This window comes from Amphiura filiformis, chromosome 5, assembly GCF_039555335.1.
Source record: "Amphiura filiformis chromosome 5, Afil_fr2py, whole genome shotgun sequence".
Lineage (NCBI taxonomy): Eukaryota > Metazoa > Echinodermata > Ophiuroidea > Amphilepidida > Amphiuridae > Amphiura > Amphiura filiformis.
This window is the reverse complement of record NC_092632.1, coordinates 38,215,149-38,231,735: the sequence shown is the minus strand read 5'-3', so window position 1 is coordinate 38,231,735 and position 16,587 is coordinate 38,215,149. Positions and strand designations below refer to the sequence as shown.

At 36.1% G+C, this 16,587-nt stretch overlaps 1 protein-coding gene across 1 annotated transcript in view; it reads right to left on the bottom strand.

Annotated features, from left to right (window-relative positions):
* LOC140153087 (dihydrolipoyllysine-residue succinyltransferase component of 2-oxoglutarate dehydrogenase complex, mitochondrial-like) overlaps window positions 1-16,587 on the bottom strand; it is a 38,132-nt gene that overhangs the window by 5,830 nt on the left and 15,715 nt on the right. Inside the window, exons 5-14 of the mRNA XM_072175707.1 lie at window positions 16,440-16,514; window positions 13,530-13,585; window positions 12,834-12,942; window positions 7,880-8,062; window positions 6,210-6,307; window positions 4,382-4,479; window positions 2,493-2,623; window positions 1,743-1,816; window positions 1,483-1,566; window positions 750-917 (exon numbers count right to left, since the gene is read on the bottom strand). Coding sequence (XP_072031808.1) covers window positions 750-917; window positions 1,483-1,566; window positions 1,743-1,816; window positions 2,493-2,623; window positions 4,382-4,479; window positions 6,210-6,307; window positions 7,880-8,062; window positions 12,834-12,942; window positions 13,530-13,585; window positions 16,440-16,514 — 1,076 coding nt within the window. The remainder of the gene's footprint in view (window positions 1-749; window positions 918-1,482; window positions 1,567-1,742; window positions 1,817-2,492; window positions 2,624-4,381; window positions 4,480-6,209; window positions 6,308-7,879; window positions 8,063-12,833; window positions 12,943-13,529; window positions 13,586-16,439; window positions 16,515-16,587) is intronic.

Here is a 16,587-nt window from a genome sequence, read left to right as displayed (position 1 = left end):
CACTTTTCTACAAGCTACATACCGTGATCCCCGTAGTTAAATCTCTCTTTTGAAATTTCAAAGGCATGGGTCAGGGGTCGGACCCTTGAAAATTGACGAGTACCCTTGAAATTTCAAAGGCAAGGGTCCAGAGGACCCTTGGATTTTTCTTCTTATTTCGAGGCCTGGCCAAAGGAGGATGCACATTGCAACTTCTGGTCAATTTTGTCCCAGTTTATCATTTAAAATAAAGAATTATATGAGCAAAATAAATTTGTAAAATCTTTGCAATATCTTATGACTAACCCAATATAAATCACAATGGTATTACTGCACTATCAGTGGAGCAATAAATTTACTTTCATTTCTATAAAATAATCCCTGACGATAATTAGCATCGTCTCTTCTATTTTGAATTATCCAGCTTTTTGATATCGCTGATTCAAAGTCTCTGCTTGAGTTCCTGATTTGATCAATGTATAATCTTAATAAATAAATTTATAATATAGCACCTTAGATCCTTGATTAAACAGATATCAAAGCACTTTACATTTATTCCGCTGTCACTATGATATATCCCGCCATTTGACAGCCAACAATAACAGTGCCAGTATAACTATCCCCAAACAGCTCCCCATTTTTCACCTGGATGGAGTGGGACAAGTGAGATAAAGTGTCTTTCCCAAGAACACAACATATTGATTCTGTCGAACTCACAACCTTGCGGTCGTGAGTTGAATGCCCTAACTATTAGGCCACCGTAATCTTACCTTTCCCTTTATAGCCATCGGTCTTTCAAAGATGGCATGCATTCCTAATATAGCTGATTGAGGTGGATTAATTATAGGTGTACCAAACATTGAGCCAAAGACGCCACCATTACTGATTGTGAAAGTGCCCCCGTCCATGTCCTCAACGGCCAGCCTCCCAAGACGTGCCTGAAATGTGAAAATATTGACTTGTATTAGTTATTTGTATTTTCAGTGCCTACCCATTCCCTTCCACTCCTTCAACCTGTTCTATTCCCTACAAGTGCTTTATACTAACCTGACATCTATCCAGCTCTATTTAAGCAAACTATATTCTACATCTTTAATATGACTTTTCAGGGCTCCAGATTTTTCAACTTTAAAACTTTTCCGTAACTTATCAATGACCTGACCTGATCACAAATTTCCAGACTGACTGTTCAACAAAATAGTTATAAATCGACCAACCAACCCTTCTGAAATCAACATTGTTTACACACTTCTCCCAATATTTGTTATAAAAGAGCTGCCCCCACTAATTTTTACTGAACTTGAATTGCCATTTTTTTTGTAAAAATATTCCATAGCAGCTCTTGCATGACTTTTATCATTCAAATTCTAGAATTTTCATGACCATTACAAAAATAATTCCACAACTTTTTTATATCATAATAAAAATTTCATGACTTTCCCAAGATGTTTGCTAATGTCACAAGATCGATGATTTTTCCAAATTTAGTTACATAATTCTCACCTTTTCACCTAGTTCACTCAATCCGTGCTCAATTTCTGCATAATTCATTCCCCCAACATTACGCAAAACAGGCACAACCAAACCCTGCAAAAAACACACAAATGTTACACAATGTCACTTTTGTTGAACGTATTACAGCCGACATACACAATGATTTCATCATTATTTTCTCCACAAATCTTTTGTAATTATAGATTTAACAACTTTAAAGACAATGTCTCACCATTGAGCTAACTTAAAAACAATGATGAGCAATTTACCTTTGGCGTTGCAACTGCGACACTTATATCAACATAATCTCTGTACACAATTTCTAGTGTTGAATCATCAATCACTGTAAAGAGAAAGAAGATGAAATATTAAGTTGATTTTTATTCCTATTATATGTCTTAGTTACACTGATGTTATTACATAAGGCCTTCAATCAGGGTTCTGAACATGGCTTGAATAAAAACAAAATGCTGCGAATCAGGATTTTGACACGCTCACATTGGTTGCCATCAGGGTTCTGGAGTGCTGGCAGAGTGCTCGATAAGTATCACCAGATCAGCATAGCATGCACCACATACAGTGTGTGACCCGGTACTGCAATTACGAAACGGCATCATGGTGGCAGCTTACATGGCTTTATAGACTGCTCACTTGACTACCAATTACTAATAATTACTTGTAAGATGCTTGTTTCTTTCTATTACTTATTATTCACACTTTCCCATACAACAAAATCTTACATACATTTACAACTGGGCTGTAGCTTAATCAGCACCACAAATAGAGGACAAATATTGCTTTTATTTCTCTGCTCACAAATGTGAACTGGGCTTAAGGGGTTGGTCACCCACCTTCACACAGTATTTTTTGTGGGGGCACAATACGTATACCTTTACCCAGTAACCCAACAGCATAGTAGTTACTGCAACTGACATGGCGGTGTGTACTAAGATGCAGCCCTGGATTCCATCCCTTCCCTTTCAAATCATGCATAAATTTCCCATTGTTATAAAGCTTACCTGCATTTACAACAGGATTAGTAGTAAGACCTGTAGCGGCAGCCTTGATGAATGCCGACATGAAACCTAACTTGACACCATGTTTCTTGAGGAAAGTATCTTTATATTGATTCCTCATCTCCATCACATTGCTGAAAAACATAACCACATACATAATGGGATTAGTCAAAGACTCAAGCCTAGATAAATGTCCAACAATCATGCATCCATTTTCAGAACCTTGCTTCCATTTACACACTCACCCTACATCATGCAAATTGGGCTCAAGAATTGTGGAATTCATTTTAAATACTCACAAATTCTGCTAGCATGGTAAAGAACAGATCTCATCTTAAAGCCATAATGTGCAATTTGCTCACAGCAACACCCTCATTTTTTTGGAATTTCTACCTCGATTGTAATACCTAATGTTGTACTTTAAAAATATCCTGTGAAAACTAAGCCTGCAATTACATTAACCCTATTCTATTACCCCCACAAAAGTGGTATATTTGAGAGGTGTCAAGGTATCATATTAACTACTGCGTTGCAATGTTATCGGTTGGGTAAAAACCAATAAAAGGCATACCATTAGCAAGCTTGGACTTTAAGCTTTTAGAAAAAACAAGTTTAATAATTAATTATGTAAATTTTATGCAAATTAGCTCATGAATAATTAATGAGCTCATAGCCAAATATGATGAAAAAAATATTTTGATTTACATTTTTGAAGTGTATGAGTACATCAATGTGGCATTTTCATGCATTTTTAAATACACTGCCGTGTTTCTACATATAATAAAAAGAAATCCGAGTTAATTTGGACTATATCTAAAAAGTTTATGGACATTTTTGGGGCGAAATTTGGGCTAAAAATGATTAAAATATGCAAGTTTCCAACATTTTAAACCATTTTATGTGTAAATGGTAGTTATATTAGGAAAAAAGGTTTTTTTGTTGATAGAGAAGTGGTAAATTATCAAAACTGTTCATAAGATAAGACCTTATTTGTGTAAATATTTTTTTTAAATGCATATTAAGCCAATTTTGTGCCATATGGCACAAAATTGATGGGGGGTAAGAATAGGGTTAAAATGAGGAATTTTTATATTGTTTGCCCATGCCTTGATACACCCTGTGGATGATTATAGACACAGGAATGAAGTAGCGATTTTCTCTAAGAGGACTTAAGTTTGCTGTAAAGCATGATATTTTGGCGGCATTAAAATCTTTGTGTTTGAAGAGAATCCATGTTTCTACAACATGAAGTTATCTCAAATAAGGCCTGTAGGAAGAAAAAATATTTGGGTGCATGAAAAGTTCACGAATCAACTGCACTCACAAAATTCATGAAATTTTCATGGACATGAACATTTCATGCTTTACAGTAACTGACAGAGAAAATCAACTATATTTGGGGAAAAAATTTAAAATCTATTTTGAATGCAAAAAATTTACAGTAATTTCTTGAAATATTTCCTACCAACATTTCAGAACCGTTTCTTTAAGGGGGTACTACGCCCCTGTGGTAAATTTGTGACTATTTTTGCATTTTTCTCAAAAAATAATAACACACTGGTAACAAAGGTTATGTATATTATTGGGGCAAGGAATCCAATTACTACACTGAAATTTCAGTGACTCAAGACAAGCGGTTCAGTATATATAATATGAAATAAGGTACATCCTAGCGGTACCTTATTTCTTATCATAAATAACGAACCGCTTGTCTTGGGTCACTGAAATTCCACTGTAGTAATTGGATTCCTTGCCCCTATAATAAACATAACTTTTGTTACCACTGTCTTATTAGTTTTTGAGAAAAATCCAAAAATAGACACAAATTTATCGAGGGGTGTAGTACCCCCTTAATATATTTGGTATTTTGCTATTCAGTGCCAAGTACTAACCTCATATCTACTTCATTGAAAGTTGTAAGCATAGCAGTTACATTCTGGGCTTCCTTTAGCCGCACTGCTGTCCGTTGTCGTATCCTAGACATTTTCACCTGAAAACAAAAGTGAGACCACATTATCTTACACAATGTTTACAAAGAATCACTTTCTTGTGATAAGAGATAAATCAGAGATGCCAGTGACTTGCCAAAAAATTCTGAAAATAATATGGACAAATGCTAGCCATAGGGAGTGTAGCGACCAGAGTGCAGCGCCTCACAGCCGGGGTCCCTATAGATACAAAATTTTAATTTTTTGGTGATTTTTTTTCCCCAAAGTTTTTTAATCAACCACAAATGATTGTAGCACTTGGTCCAGGAACTCTCCAAATCCAAAAAAAAAAATATCAAAAAAGAAAAATTCCTTTTTTTTTAAATTAAAAAAATTGAAAACCAAATAAATTTGGGAACCTGGCATCTCTGATAAATGTGACCAAAACAAGAAAAAGAATCATCACCATTAGAATCTCAAACATGCTCATCTACCATGCCACAGTTCTTTATCCCTAAATTATTTGTACCTTCAAGGAATGACCTTTGGATGTCTTGGGTACAAAAGCTCATACTCCACAACTGGGAAGTCAATTTTTATCCATGGTTGGTAGATGAAGGTTTGAGAGCTGCTGCATTGGAAATGAGATCATAAGGTAGTGTGTACATCAATTTTCATTCATCATTTAACATGACAATGTCTGCTCAAGTATCTAGTGTGATAAAAACTGCCAACTACCATCTTGTGAACATGGGTGGAAATTGCACACTGAAGATGCCACTAAAATGGCTATTCATTCACTAGTGACATCCCGCCTAGACTATTGCAATAGTCTGTTGGTGGGAATAAGTAAGAAACTGCAGAACAAAATTCAAAATATCCAGCGAACATCAGCAAGGCTGATTTTCAGAAAATTTGACTCCATCACTTCAGAACTCATAAATAAATAAAGAACTCTTGCTTATAAAACACTTCACGGCCAAGCTCCATCTGACATCATTGATATGATTCAAATTTGAGTTACGCAAAGGCAGCTTAGATCATCATGCTCAGATGGTACATTTCTTGTTGAGCCAAGAACACAATGTGTTTCTTCTTTTGGTGACCAAGCTTTTGCTGCCTATGCTCCCAGATTGTGGAATAAACTTCCAGATGAAATCAAAAATTGTACTTTTGAACAATTAAAAAGCTCCTAAAGAGGCACCTATTTCAGGATGCTTATCAGCAGTAGATTTTGAGCTAATATAATGAGCGCTGTTGAACATTTTCAAATGAATTTGGCGCTATGACATAAATGTAACTGATTGATTGATTGATTCTTGCCTTACCAACAGGCAATACAATAAGCTGAAATCCCCATTGAAATTGGACTCACACTTCCTGAGAGATGAAATTTCATTCTACAAACAATGCAATACAAAGGATACATATTTGTACCAGTACATACCTATGCAAAATCACTGCAATGACCAGTTCAACATGGATCCAAGTAGCTTGATCCTATCGTTCATACAGTTTTACACAGAATTAGCCTACTGCCAAGACTTCAATGAGAAATTAACATAAGCTGTATAATCCCAACAGGTTAAGTCTGTGTAGAATTACATGAATGGTTCCCCTATATTAGGATCCATGTTGATTGGGTCATTGCAATGATTTTGCACAGGTATGTCGACTGGTACAAATTTGTATCCGTTAACTGCAGGAGGAAAATCTCATCTCACATATTACACCCAAGTATATTGCAGGTGATATCTAAACACTGGATAAGCTGGGAGAGAATTTGCCTTACCCTTTCTTCTGTTCTAGCACCACTTGGTAGTACAGGAGTGGAAGCTGCTGCTGCTGCTGGTGCAGGGGCACTGGCTGCTATAGGTTTCACTGATGATACTACAACATAGAAACAATCACAAGTTGATATGATATGGAATAGGGATGTTAACTTATGCAGGATACAATACAATATCATATAAACATATTACTGCAACTGCCATTTTTAGAAGATCCAAGTATGATACATCAGAGGTCCTATGTTACATCATCAGTTCTCCAAGACACTACTTGTGTCACTGACAGTGGCAAACATCATATCCAAGAAATTTGATGAAACAATCCCCCTTAGAATAGGTAGTGTGTAAACCATTTTTGGTGTCAAAAGTTATATCTTATGTTTCATTGCAGTACTGCAGTGGATGAAGTACTGACAGTCTTCAATTCGTCGGCCGCATCACATACTGACGTATTTGCAAAATACGCATTTCGAGATAATCGAACTTGAAAATTTAGCGATTTTCATTTGCCTTATAATCTTGATTAAAATATTATTGTCGATTAAAACCAGGTTAACAGTAATGCAAATATACCATATTTTCAATATAATTCACTTATCACTATCAGAGCATAACTCATTCTGCAAAAATTCAATATTAAATCAAATACGTCACTAGGTGAAAAGGACTAATGTCAATTTCGCCGCTCAAATGACAAATACGTCACGCAAATACGCCAGTATGTGAAACAGTTGCGCAAATACGCCAGTATGTGAAAAGGACAAAACAGCAATTTTGCCGTGAAATGACAGAGTCGCGCAAATACGTTGCGCAAATACGCCAGTATGTGAAACGGCAAATTCTTCAAATTGCAGATACGATATACTGGGCTTGCGCAGTATAGGTGATCGGCAAATACGTCGTTATGTGATGCGGACATTTCAAGGTTTTGTAAATACGACTTAATTAAATTAATTAATATCTTACTAATTAAGCCACTTTGAGGCATGGTTTTTGGTGAATATATAGATTAGAACATAACAAACTAATATACCAATTTTCTCAAAAATGTTAAAAATGTCGAATACGTCAGTATGTGATACGGCCGACGAATTGATGCATCATTCATGCATTTATTATGTATGAATACAACTTTACATGCTGATTTAGAGAAGTTGTGCCTATAAGTGCATTGGTAAGATGCGCATATTTTAAAGAATATTTAAATAAAATAATAATAAAATAGATGGCCTCTGAACAGCATCCTATCTAGCCATCCCAATCAATCATTTGCCCCTCCCAGACTGCTCCTGAGACGGGCACCATAATGACATCAGGAGATTGCATGCCATTTTCCTTAACGTAGGAACAACCCATCCCCTTTTTCTATTCACCATGAGGAAAACAAAGACTTTTATCCACTTTGTATATTGAGCGATAAAAATTTTCATGTTAATGACTTCTTATTGAATTAAAAACCATGCTTTCTTTTCAGGTACCGGTACTTATGTAAATTCCATTACTTACGCTGCTTCAACCAACAACCTTTCGACTGCTCAGTGCCAGAAGTGGGTAAGTGCAATAACTGCCATGTGAAGATGAGTACAATGTATTGTGTGTAAATTGACAAATGTTCACATGGCAGCTACTGCACTTACCCACTTCTGGCACTGAGCAATCGCTTTGTACTTACCAGGTATTGATGTCATTGGACCTGTAGGTCTAGGTGCTGCTGGTGGTGGTGTGGTAGGTATAGGACCTGCTGCTGGAGGTGGAGGTGGGGGTGCAGCTGCTGGTGTAGGAGGGGGTGGAGGAGGAGGAGCGGCAGCAACAGGTTCTGCTTTGGCTGCTGGTGCTGCATCAGGTGGTGCATCACCTATGGAGATAACAAGAAATAATTCATGTCACAGGCAGAGTCATGATCTGTAAAGTGTGCTGAGGCTTGTGGATCAAAGTCTAGGCGTTGTGCCTGTGCGTATATATAGCACACTATAAATCACTGCCCTTTTTTTACAGCAATATGTTACTATATTGTCATCTTACAGATAAAAAGTCTTAGAGATGCTCCTTTAGGCAAAACAAGGATCAGCAAACACTTTTCCTTCTACTTTGTCATCAACCTATAAACGTGTGTACAAGTTACAGAGAGCACTAAACTAAAGTTGTTCTCAGCTCACAATACGAAGTTCTCCTCATTTGATACTGATAAAAGGCATGGTTTCCTTTTTAATTTAAGGCAAAAAACACATTTGCTTGCCCTCCACCGATTGACCCAAAATTGGCCAACATCAGAGTCGGTCCTTTTCAAAAAAAGTGTTTTTTTAGTTTTGGTTTATAATTTTAATGGGTTTTTTTATTATCTTTCTGTATGTAAATTTCATTTCAAAACTTTGTAAGAAGACAATTGTTACTGTAAACCCATTACAACATTTATAACAGTCCTTTCCTGCATCAATGTTTCCAATAAACTGTGTCTCATGCCTGCTGTCATTCTAATTGAATTCATTTCTATGGTGTATCTATCTTACATATTGAAGGTCTGAAGTGAAGTATTGATTTATCTTTCGACATGACCAATGTTCATTGCCTACAGGCCTATACAGTACAGTGTCATAAAAAAAAAATTCTGATTGACTGACCCACCCAAAAATTCTGATTGACTGACCCACCCAAAAATTCCACTGGAGGGCAAGCAGGTCAAATCTCAGTTGATCTTAGCAATTTGAGGAGAAGAATATTTTCAAACATAATATACAAGAGCACTGCCTGGATTGTGCACAACTGGAAATGCACCCTGAACATCTTGAGCTGTAACATCTAACCCTTTATCTACAATACCTTCTAATTTTTTTCCAGCAAGTATTTACCCTATCAGAACCATTTTCTGAATTTTCATAAGATTTATGTATATAACCCCTGGCCTGGCCTGGGTGACCTTTTACCTTATTGCCCTTTGACATCCCATTAGACCCTTCTCATAAGAAGTATTTTGATGAATCCTGGTAATGTTTGTGCATATTGACCTCATCCAAGTCCTAGATGACCTTTGACCTTGACCTCAACATCCTTCAAGTCACCAAAGGTCCCCTACCCAATGACCATTCCTACCAGCTTTGATTATACTAGTACCAATACATTTTATGAAACATTAATCATATTAGCACATACACATGCATACTAGTAACAGAAATAGTGATTGCAAAGTCTCTGTTTGAACTGCAGACAAGACAATAAAAACATATAGCGTGTTTCTATTGAGTCCCCTGCATTTTACCGGTAAAACTGTTCGCAGTCAAATAGCGGCGAAAGGCGGATAACGGTCAGTTTCCATTGCACGTTGTTTACCGGTAAACACTTTCGATGAACAGCGCCAATTGACACACCGAAAAGTTTGCGGCGAATGGTCTTGCACTGGGGTCAATCCCCGGGTCAATCGCAAAGCATTGTGGATTTTAATATTGTAGTATTTTCTTAATTGTTTGGCTAAAAATGAGGTACAATGTAGCAAACACGAGAAAAGAAGACTGAAGAATAATGTTTTTTATTAGCGTTTTCATTCGTTCTCGTACATCAAATTTAATACGCCATTGGGGAATCCCCCTCAGTGATATCGATGTGAATACTCAGTATTGTTGCGCGCAAAAAAAATTGGTCTTAGGATTTAATCTTTCACAGTTTAACACAGTGAGGCCAGCCCATTAGTTTTTCTGGTCATGATTATAATATGTAATATGATGGCAAACATTGTATATTATAGCATACCTGCCATACCACCATCTCTTTCTATTCTATTACCATAATTATTCAGGTTTAGAATTTTTCTTCATTTTAAAAATATAGCTCAAAAGATCAAAATTTGATTTTTTTTTTTTCAATTTCAACCAAATATTTGCAGTTTTCGTTGATTTTGAAATTTAAGGTAAATTGTTAAAATGGACAAAAAAAAATTGGCATGGAAAATTAAATTTGGCGCTTTTCTCAAAACCCCTTTGCATCATTTCCTTTCTGAAAATGTGTACTTTTATGTACAATATAATAAATTTTGGATTTATAAAGCGCCTTTCTCCAGATCTTAGAGGACTCAAAGCGCTGTAATTTCGCTGCAATGGTGAATCATCACAATCAGATCGCATATCCGCATTTAGATTGTTGTAACATCCACCAATAATCTGTGCAGCTCCCCAAATTCCATTGGGTGAAGGAAGTTTTTGATAACCAAACAACGAATCACCGATTTTTGCGATACAGGAGGAAACCGGAGATCCCGGAGAAAACCTGCGAGCGAGCATGGAATCGGGATAAACCAAGTGCACATGAGTCCTTGTGCAGCTGAGGCTTGAACCCGGGACCTCAGTGGTGCAAAGCGAGGGAACTACCGCTGCGCTAACTCGCCCTCCCCAATATCATCATTGTATTCTAAGATACAATACAAAACAATGTCTAAATTTCCTACCGCTCCTAAAACATTGGTCATTTTTAACCCACATATTAGATACCGTACAATAAACAATTTTTATTGCATATACTGGATTTGATCATTTTTTTCTCACTATCACTTTCCACAACACCCAACAAATTATGCTTGATCACAATTGTTTCTGTCTCTAGAATGACACAGCCAAACGCCTCCGCATGTCTGGGTGTTTTGACATTCAATACCCAGAATTAAGTGTCAAAAAAATAATGTTGGTAGTGAGTCACTCATTAACTGATATTACATACATTTAATCATTCTCGTCTTATCAATTCTTAACAAATATTTTTAGGATTTGTATCAGCAGGATGTCATTATACATTTATACGCAGCATCGTTAAAAGGTGGCAACAGAAGGCTTTCAAGAACAACATGTCTATGAATCAATCACTCATATTAGTGCAAATATCGCTATGTTTGCAGCCACTCCACAATTGGTAATAAGAAAAATATCAATATCATTTGAGGTATCAAATATTAATAGTGCAATCAACTTGATGCAACTAAGTATCGTATTGAGTCTGTCCACCTCAAGAAAGCAGACGATTATTAATGTTGGATCACACAAGATGTCATTAGTAGCTATTAAATTACTTTTAATTTATCAAAGTGCTTGTGCAAGTGCAGTCAACTGTTGAGAAATGTCAACGGTGACTTTGTGAGGATAAATAATAGTCTATAATCTTGCAATTTTTGGTCATAAATCAAGTTCTTCATGGCTTGACAGGGTGGTCATATGACACGGTTAATCATGTGTAGGGACAAATAATTTGCACGGATAAAATAGCCACTTGCGCGGAAGAAAATAGCAAATTGTGTCAAAATGCGGGGAAAAAACAGCCACCAATTACACAGAGATTGCGCGGAACCTTTTGTATTTTATAAAACACACATATAAAACACAGGAAGAAAAAACCATGAACTTGTCATAGGGTATATTTTTTAGCATGATGATATCTAAATCACACAATTTTTGACCATACATGTACTTTTTACATGCTTCAAAGTACAAAAACACACTTTCAAATCATATCCCCCTGATTTGCTCACAGAATCACTATTTTCACCCCTACTATAGCTGTAATAATAATTTCTCGATCATGAGCTTGTTTACTTTAATGTGTGCACTGCGTATGTCGCATTTTTCATGGAATAACATGCTAGTGTGACATGCCCTTGACCTCGAGTCGGCTGCCTAGCAACACTGTGCCCCGAAAGCTGTGATTGGTTGGTTTGGAATGTTGTTTACCGTCGATTGCGTTACGGTAAGCGTGAGTGGCAAGCATTGTGTGCGCTCGACACAATTTACTATTGCGTACAAATTGAACACGATCGTGATCGAGAATCTATTATTTTAGCTATAATACATCCCGAAGTATTAAATGCATGTGTGTGCTTTTCCAACATAGCTTAAATATTATGCCTCAAAGTTCCTTCACAAGCAACCTAAATACATGATAAATACGCGAAAGTAAGCAACACTGGTACGATACAGATTAGCAAATGGTTACATTACTGTGAGGCTTCAAACAAGGCTGACATTTCAATATAGACAAACAAAAGACCTTTTTTGTTCACATTTCAACTCCAGTGAATTGCACAGAAAAACTTTCATAATGCAAATGAAATTTGCTCGGAGAAAAGAAAATTTTGCGGCGCAGCGCTGCGAAAAGCATTGGACCCTGGTCATATGAGTACAAGAAAATTACAACTACAAGGGCTATCTATTATTGGTTCTTAATTCGCAAGTGAAAAAGTCGTCCAGGATCTTGTGCACTATGTATCTCATGAGCAGGGATGCTTGGTTTTTTACACCACAAATTAACATGAAATTTTGTGCAATTCTGCACAGAAATTTCCATTTAATGAATTACAATATTTTTTTGGAAGCTTATTATAGTCCAGGCTTTCCAATAAATATTTACTGCTTTTTACTGACCTAATAACACTATTACTAACACTAGCTAATATATATGGTATCAGATACCTCTACACTACTCAAATATACCATTTTTGCTCAAACATTTCATCACAATTCCTAATTGTTAAATGATTTGGTTCAAACTCACATATCTTTTGGTACTGGCAAACTAAAAAGACATCAATTATCTGATAAAACTATACAAAAACATGCAAACAAGCAAAACTCAATACGTTTCTTAGGTCTACTTACCAGTGATTTTAATTCTCATCAGCTCTAGTCCTGCTGTTACAACGTCCCCATCATTTACCAACAGTTCTGTAATCACGCCACTACATGGTGCTGGGACCTGGATCGAGGTCTGTGCAAAAGAAATAGTGAAAATTGAACATGTAGAATATGCTTGACATTGTCTATTTTTTGATGGGTATGCTCCCCCATACATGATGGGTCTTTGGGAGCTGAGAGCCCTATTCAGGGGTCTTTCGGAGCTGTACGGTCTTTCCGGGGTAGCATACCCTTATGGTCATTGTGTTATTTCCCCAGTTGCAGGTTTGAGAATGTTTTGGTTCTCGTTTGACAGCAATAAGCCAAATCGGCATTGAAATTTTGCAATGCATTGTGGGACAGTTTTGCAGTTTTGGGACACTTTACCTCTGACCTATCAGGAAAATTGGTTTTGTGTGTACAAAATATTTACTCAAAACAATTTTCTCAGATTACAATAAAAAAAAAAATATTACCATGATATAGATAGATTATTTATCTAGAATATTGTTAATGATAACACTGTTACAATAATAAATAAATGAATAATAATTAGAGCAATTTCCGATATGTCAGAGGTCAAAGTGTCCCTAAAGTGCTCTCAAAAACCGGAAGTTACAATGGCGATTGGGCTTATTACACACATTTAAATTAACATTGTTTTGCCTTCAAAGCCCTTACCTTGTCTGTTTCTATTTCTCCTATTACTTCATCTTCTTTTACATAATCACCCACAGCTGAAATAAGACATAACACAGTACTACATCAGATTCTAATTAAAGCTAGTGTTTGAAACAGTTGTGAGTGCACTATAGCATGTCTACTGGCAAAAAATAGTGGACAGAATTGTGGCAATTACTGATCTCTTCCTCATGTGACATCCAGTATTGAGTAACTATGCCCCTGCATTGAAACCTATCCTACCCTTACCCTACAACAGTGATGGTTATGCCATTTTTAGCCGAATCTGCAGTAGCATAATGCACATATGTGTACATCCATATCAAAACAATGCACTTGTCGGCTGCTACATGTGTCTCATTTTACATAATAGTTAGGAATAGATACCAGACTCATCTCGAGTGGACGTCACCTCAAATCATACCGAAGTCGCTTGATTTAGGAATACATGGAACATATTCCTAAACTATGTGACCTAGGGATGTTTTGAAGTGACGCCCACTTGAGATGAGTCTGGTATTTATTCCTAGCTATTATGTGAAATGAGACACATGTAGCAGCCGACATGTGCATCGTTTTGATATGGATGTACACATATTCTTATAAAATTTAAATTAGTTCAGAAATCACATCTGAATCCCCTTAGATTTATTTAAATAATGTTTCATAAATTTCAGGACTTTTCAATAACATAATCACAAAATTCTAGACAAATAAATACAAAACGTATATACTTGGAAAATCAACCTTGTTTCCCACTTTAATTTAAATACATTTTTCTTGCTACTCTTTTTTACTCTCATTTATTTAAGCTTAAACAATTTTGTCTGAAATGAGTCAAAACATATGCAAGGAATTTGCCCAGAAACCAAGCACGTCCGAGAGGTTCTCATTCTGGTTCCCACTAAGTGAGTATCGGTCCCACATGACGCATAGAGAAGACCACCCAAAATTTGGCTCTTTTAGATGTAGGACCATAAGATTTCAATCTAGTCCCCTGCTTAAAGCAACTTAGTATTTTTCTTGCCAGTCATTTTAATATTGTTCCAAATCCTGTCAAGTGTAATTCTTAATGTGTTCAGATTTATTTTCACGTTTTTAATATTTGAGTGTTTTAAATAATGCATGTTTGTCTCATAATACAATTTTAACATCAATGTCATGCAATTCAACCGCTGAGATTTTTAATAAATATGCAATGAATATATACAATGAACATATCCCGTAACTTTTCTAGACTCCATGGTAATGCTGCACTACCATAAATCATGACAAATTAATAACTTGACACAAGTTGACCACAAAGTTTTACATCAATGCCAGCATTAGAAAATATGATAACTTAAGCTATTGAAAGAAATTGAAGATGTTTATTCCAGAGCTTAGTTTACATTAAGTAGATCGTTTTACTCCCTACAGATGGTAACGTGTAATGTAAGAACATCACATGAGTGTAACTTAAACCTTTTAATTTGGACTTTCTACTCCGCTATAGACAATTTGGATAATTTAATCGTCAGCCTTGAAGACAGTGACAAGTCTGGTTACGCTCTAATGAGCTGTAATGTGATACGCGTATCCCCAACGAAGTGTGACCATGCACTTCCTCACAGGAAGTGAAGTACCATTTTGTATTACCTGTCAAAATTGGGCTATTCCATTTAAAATCCACACAGAGGGAGTATGAATTTCAAATAGAATGAACACATTAGGCAGCTCCATTTGAATTTCATACACCCTCTGAGAAAGATTCAACCTGAATCTTCCACAGAGATAGGGCGAGTTTCAAATGAAGATCCCTAATGTGTTTAATCAATTTAAAATTCATGATCCCCTGTGGAAGATATTTCCAAAATCTTCCACAGGGGTAGTGTGATTTTAAATGGAACAGCCCATTATTTGTCAACAACAATGATGGTGGGTGCCCATCTGATGTACTTCATTCAGGATTTAATACTGGGCATGCCTGACAAGTGTGATTGATCACACTTGAAAAAATAGATGCCCAAATATTATCACTACAGCAGGGGTAGTGATGACACACAAATATATTGGGATTTAATTACATTTGAACTATATGGGGATATAATGGACCAAAAAAAGTGAAAGTTGAAGTGATCCATGTCAAAAGTTTACGATTTACGACACTGTGGTAATTCACTTTAAAGGACCACATTCACCACTTTTAATAAGGCATGTGATTTTATTATAATAATAAATTGCTTCTCTGCTAAGTACATTACAAGGGATCAATATGTCAATCTGAATACACAAATACATTTTTTTATACTTTTCACTTAGATAATGGCATTTGTGACACCTGCACGTGTTGATTATACCCAAATCCACGCTGGTGTCTTGCGAGGATCACAAATCTAACAGGAAATCTCATTTGTTACAGACTTCCTAAAAGAAAGGCCTTCAAAACTAATAACTATTGACTTGAATTGAAGGCCCAGTCATTTTAGGATGATTCAAATCATGATCCCCCTTATGAGGAATTAGTAATTCCATGTTAACACGGTACCAACCAAGACCATGTCACGCCGGGTGGTGACGGCCCGTCAACCGTCGGTCGGACGTAATTGAGTGTGACAAGAAGATGCTATTTCTTTATTTAAAAATAAATTCAGATCGCTGATTTGTTTATAACTGCAATGACAACTGACTAAACATGGTACAATGTAAAGTGAGTTATACCCACTTGTGTTCAACTGCAAAGTTATAAATACTGCAATTAAGTCAGCTTTTAAGTAATCTAGTTGTACGTGACTCATTACAATACAATTTAAGCACACTTAATCGATTAAAAAAACATCTTTTAATTAACACAGTTGTTTTACTTTTCAATAAGTACATCATAATTTGATCATTTTTCAATCACTGATTGATTTTTTAATGCTGTCTTACCTTTATCCCACCTTATATCTCCTTCTGATACTGACTCAGCAAAAGGTGGCGTCAACACTGTCTTCATCTCTTCATCTAAACAAGAAGAAATTAGTTGAAAGAAAAAATAATGACAAGGAAATTATGTGTATGATTGTGATTCACACAC